The sequence below is a fragment of the Galeopterus variegatus genome, unplaced genomic scaffold, assembly GCF_000696425.1.
Source record: "Galeopterus variegatus unplaced genomic scaffold, G_variegatus-3.0.2 Scaffold348, whole genome shotgun sequence".
Lineage (NCBI taxonomy): Eukaryota > Metazoa > Chordata > Mammalia > Dermoptera > Cynocephalidae > Galeopterus > Galeopterus variegatus.
In genome coordinates, this window is record NW_007726459.1 from 436,269 (window position 1) to 440,161 (window position 3,893).

The following is a 3,893-nucleotide window of genomic DNA, read 5'->3' on the forward strand; positions in this document are numbered from 1 at the left end:
GCCCTGCCCTTTTTCCCTATATAAGCTGTGCCGCCCTGCAAATAAACGGAGTTCCGGCTTTGACCACTCTCCTGGCTCGGTGGTGTTCTTTCTCGGCCCCCGGGGAGGAAGGTCCTGGGGGGGAAGGGCCGTGCCAGCGACACTCATCATCCCGCTCAGCCCCACAAGGGACCCCCGGCTGGACCGGGGTCTCTTCCCGCTCGGTTTTGTCGGCCTCTGGCTCAGGGAGGCCCGACACATAAGATTATAGGTGTGTAGACTACACACCATCTGGATGTGTGTGAGTGCACTCGATGATTGCACAACGACATTGTCTAATGACACAATTTTCAGGACTCATCACCGTTAAGTGACGTGTGACTGTTTTCCGCCCTCATGCTTATCTAGTACATTGCTATTTACATTGCAAAACTTTATATACAGATTTATATTATATATATATTAATATGGGAATGTAAGATGACATTTCTGTGATTTGAACATTCAGCTTTTGATTTCCATTATATTTTGCTACCATGTGGTTTTTGAGGTTCGCTTGATATATCATATTTGTCATTCCCTTTTCTGTAGGCTTTCAACAGACCTCACATCTCTCTTCTTATGAAATTATAACTCCTTGGAGATTGACTAGAGAACAAAGAGAAGCCCCTAGGCCCTATTCAAAACAGGTAAGTTATCTGTTGAGAAATATATATATGTGTGTGCGTGTGTGTGTGTATGTGTGTGTGTGTATTTAAATTTTACTTTTTTTTTTAATACAAAGGTATTTATTTGTGGCAGTGATTGGTTCAGGGATTAATTAGTTGGCCATTCATTAATATAGCACCATTATGGTACTGATGTCCCTTGGACACTATTCTGGTAAAAGCAACGAATTAAATCTTAGTATCCTTTTTTAAAGACAAAATGATATATTTGAAACGTAACAGAATGAAATAGTTAAATGGGATTCTATGACCAGAATAGGTGCTGATTACATAGATTTCTAAACCTTAACTGTCAGTGGTCACAGTGGTTTTATGATAATACTAATTAACCTCACTCAGTTTGCGGTAGGTAGAGTACTTCATACTGTATCTTCACTGACAGTGGAGAATAGTAATGTGTTATATGCGTATTTTCATATCTGGGAATATTTTCTAAAACAATGAGTTTTATTCCCATGCTGGAAGAAACCTGTGTTAATGGGGTAACCAATCCACAAAAATTATTTTTTCTGCTCTTTCTCTTATAGTATAGTTTGTTCAAAAATAAAATACCTGGACTTCAACTGATTTTGCAAACCCTTCAACTTTATAGAAGTATAATTTGATAATGATAGATAATGAGGGATAGAATTTAACTTATTACCTCTGAATTGCTGATATTCTTATAAATGTAAGGCAGCTTGCATGTTGTTTAGGGACTGGGCATAGTAAAAAGAACAGTGGAGTTTAGAATCAGGGGCTTTTAGTTATAATCCTCTCTCTGGATACTACCAATGATTGGGTTGGCCATTCAATTCCATTTACAGTAGTTCCCCCTTATTCGCGATTTTGTTGTCTGTAGTTTTAGTTACCCACGGCTAACTGTGGTCCAAATCATATTGTATTAGTCTGTTTAGGTTGCTTATAACAAAATACTTGGAACTGGGCGATTTATAAAGTAAAACGAAATTTATTGCTTACAGTTTCTGAGGCTGGAAGTCCAAAGGCCATCTGGTGGTGGTGACAGTGACCTGGGGGTCTCACATTACAAGATGATAGAAGCAGATAGGGCAAAGAGAGAAAGACAGACTCTCCCTTTCTTTTAAGGCCCTTCGAACCATGCCCTTTACCACCATTTTTAATCCATTCACTAGTGCACAGTCCTACAATCCAGTCACGTCTTCAAGGCTCCACCTTTCAATTACCATAATAGGATTTCCCACCCTCTTAAGAGTCACAGTGGGGGCCAAGTTTCTAATACATAAAACTTGGGGGATACAATTCAAGCTTCACTGAGTTTTGGGGGCCATAATTCAATCCACTACAATCCACCCCTGGCCCCCCAAAACTCATTTCATTTTCACATACAAATACATTTATTCCACCCCCAAAGTCTTAATTTGTTTCAATTGAAAAGTCCAAAGTTCAGAGTCCCACCTGTGAAATTCAAAAGAAGTTATCAACTTCCAAGATACAATGGTGGGAAAAACATAGGTTATACATTCCAATTCCAAAAGAGAGAAATAGGCCAAAAGAAGGGTGTAACAGGTCTCAAACAAGTCCGAAACCCAGCAGGGCAGACACTAAATCTCAAAGCTGGTGAATCTTGGAACTTGACTCCATGTTCTATGTCCTCTGCATGCTGGTGTGGGGGTTGGGTCCCCACTCCTTGGGCAGCTCTGCTCCTATGGCTTTCCTGGTCTCAGGTGATGCTTTAGCTCTCGCAGGCTGGCATTACATGCTGGTAACTCCACAGGTCTGGGGTCTGCATGGCGGTCTTGCTCTCAGGGCTTCACTAGGCACGGAGCCGATGGGGTTTCTCTGCTGCAACTCCGACTCATGTTTCCACTCAGCATTGCTCTAGCGAAGGTTGTCTGCTGTGACTCCACCCCTGCGACAGATCACTTCTTGGGTCCCCAGACTTTTCCATACATCCTCTGAAGTTGGGGTGGAGGCTCCCAAGCCTCCACAGCTCTAACATTCTGCAAGCCTGCATACCTAACATCACGTGGATGCCACCAAGGTTTCCAGCTTGTATTTTCCAAAGCTGCATGTCCAGCCACACCTGGGGCCAGTTTACCCAGAGCTGGAGTAGCCAGAGCAGCTGGGGTGCTGGTGCTGAAAGAAACTTCCCAAGGTGGTCCTGGGCAGTGAGCCTGTGGAGGGCTCCTCAAGCCTGTTCCCCAAGCCTGTCTCCCTAGATCTTTGGGCCAGAAATGGAAGAGTTGGCCCCAGAGGTTTCTGCAATGCCTTCAGGGCCTTTTTTATCCTTCTCTTGATAATCCCTTTTTTTTTGTACTAATCTTCTTAGCTAATGGTTGCTGGGCTGCACCATTGAATTCTCTCTGTTTCTCTACCATGTGGCCAGGCTGCAAATTTTCCAAATCTTTATGCTCTGCTTCCCTTTTAAATTCTGGCTTTACATCGTGCCTTTGCCCCCATAACTCGGCATAGGCTGTTTTAAGTAACCATGCAGCTTCCTTAATGCTTTGCTGCTTAGAAATTTCTTCCACCAAATACTCTGGCTCACAATTCTTAAATTCCAACTTCCACAAAGTCCTAGGGCATGGATACAATTCAGCTAAGCTCCTTGCCAGTTCATAGCAAGGTTGATCTTTGTCCCAGATTCCAATAAACTCCTTCTCATTTTGATCTGAGACCACCTTAGAATGGTCTTTACAGTCCATATTTCTATCAGCATTCTGCTAGCCACCATGTAACCAGTCTCTAAGACATTCCAAACTTTCTCTCATGTTTTTGTCTTCTTCTGAGTCCTCCAGACTCCTCAGACCTTTGACGTAATTCCAAAGCTACTTCCACATTTTCAAGTATTTGTTATAAGCAACAACCTACTTCCCTGGTACCAATTTTCTGTATTAGTCTGTTTCTATTGCTTATAACAAAATAGCTGGAACTGGGTGATTTATAAAGAAAAACAAAATTTATTGCTTACAGTTTCTGAGGCTGGGAAGTTCAAAGTCCATCTGGTGGTGGCGACAGTGACCCAGGGGTCTCACATTACAAGATGGTGGAAGCAGAGAGAGAGAGAGAGAGAGAGACTCTCCTCTTCTTTTAAAGCCCTCAGAACCACACCCCTGACCACCATTTTTAATCCATTCACTACTGCATGGTCCTACAATCCAGTCACCTTTTCTTTTTTTTTTTCCTTTTTTGTCTTTTTTCGTGTCCGGCAACGGATCGCAACCC

General features: G+C 42.5%; 1 protein-coding gene across 1 annotated transcript in view; it reads left to right on the top strand.

Moving 5' to 3' along the window:
• The window catches only part of ADAM9 (ADAM metallopeptidase domain 9), a 129,774-nt gene that overhangs the window by 7,134 nt on the left and 118,747 nt on the right, over positions 1 to 3,893 (top strand). Inside the window, exon 2 of the mRNA XM_008567818.1 lies at positions 571 to 668. Coding sequence (XP_008566040.1) covers positions 571 to 668 — 98 coding nt within the window. The remainder of the gene's footprint in view (positions 1 to 570; positions 669 to 3,893) is intronic.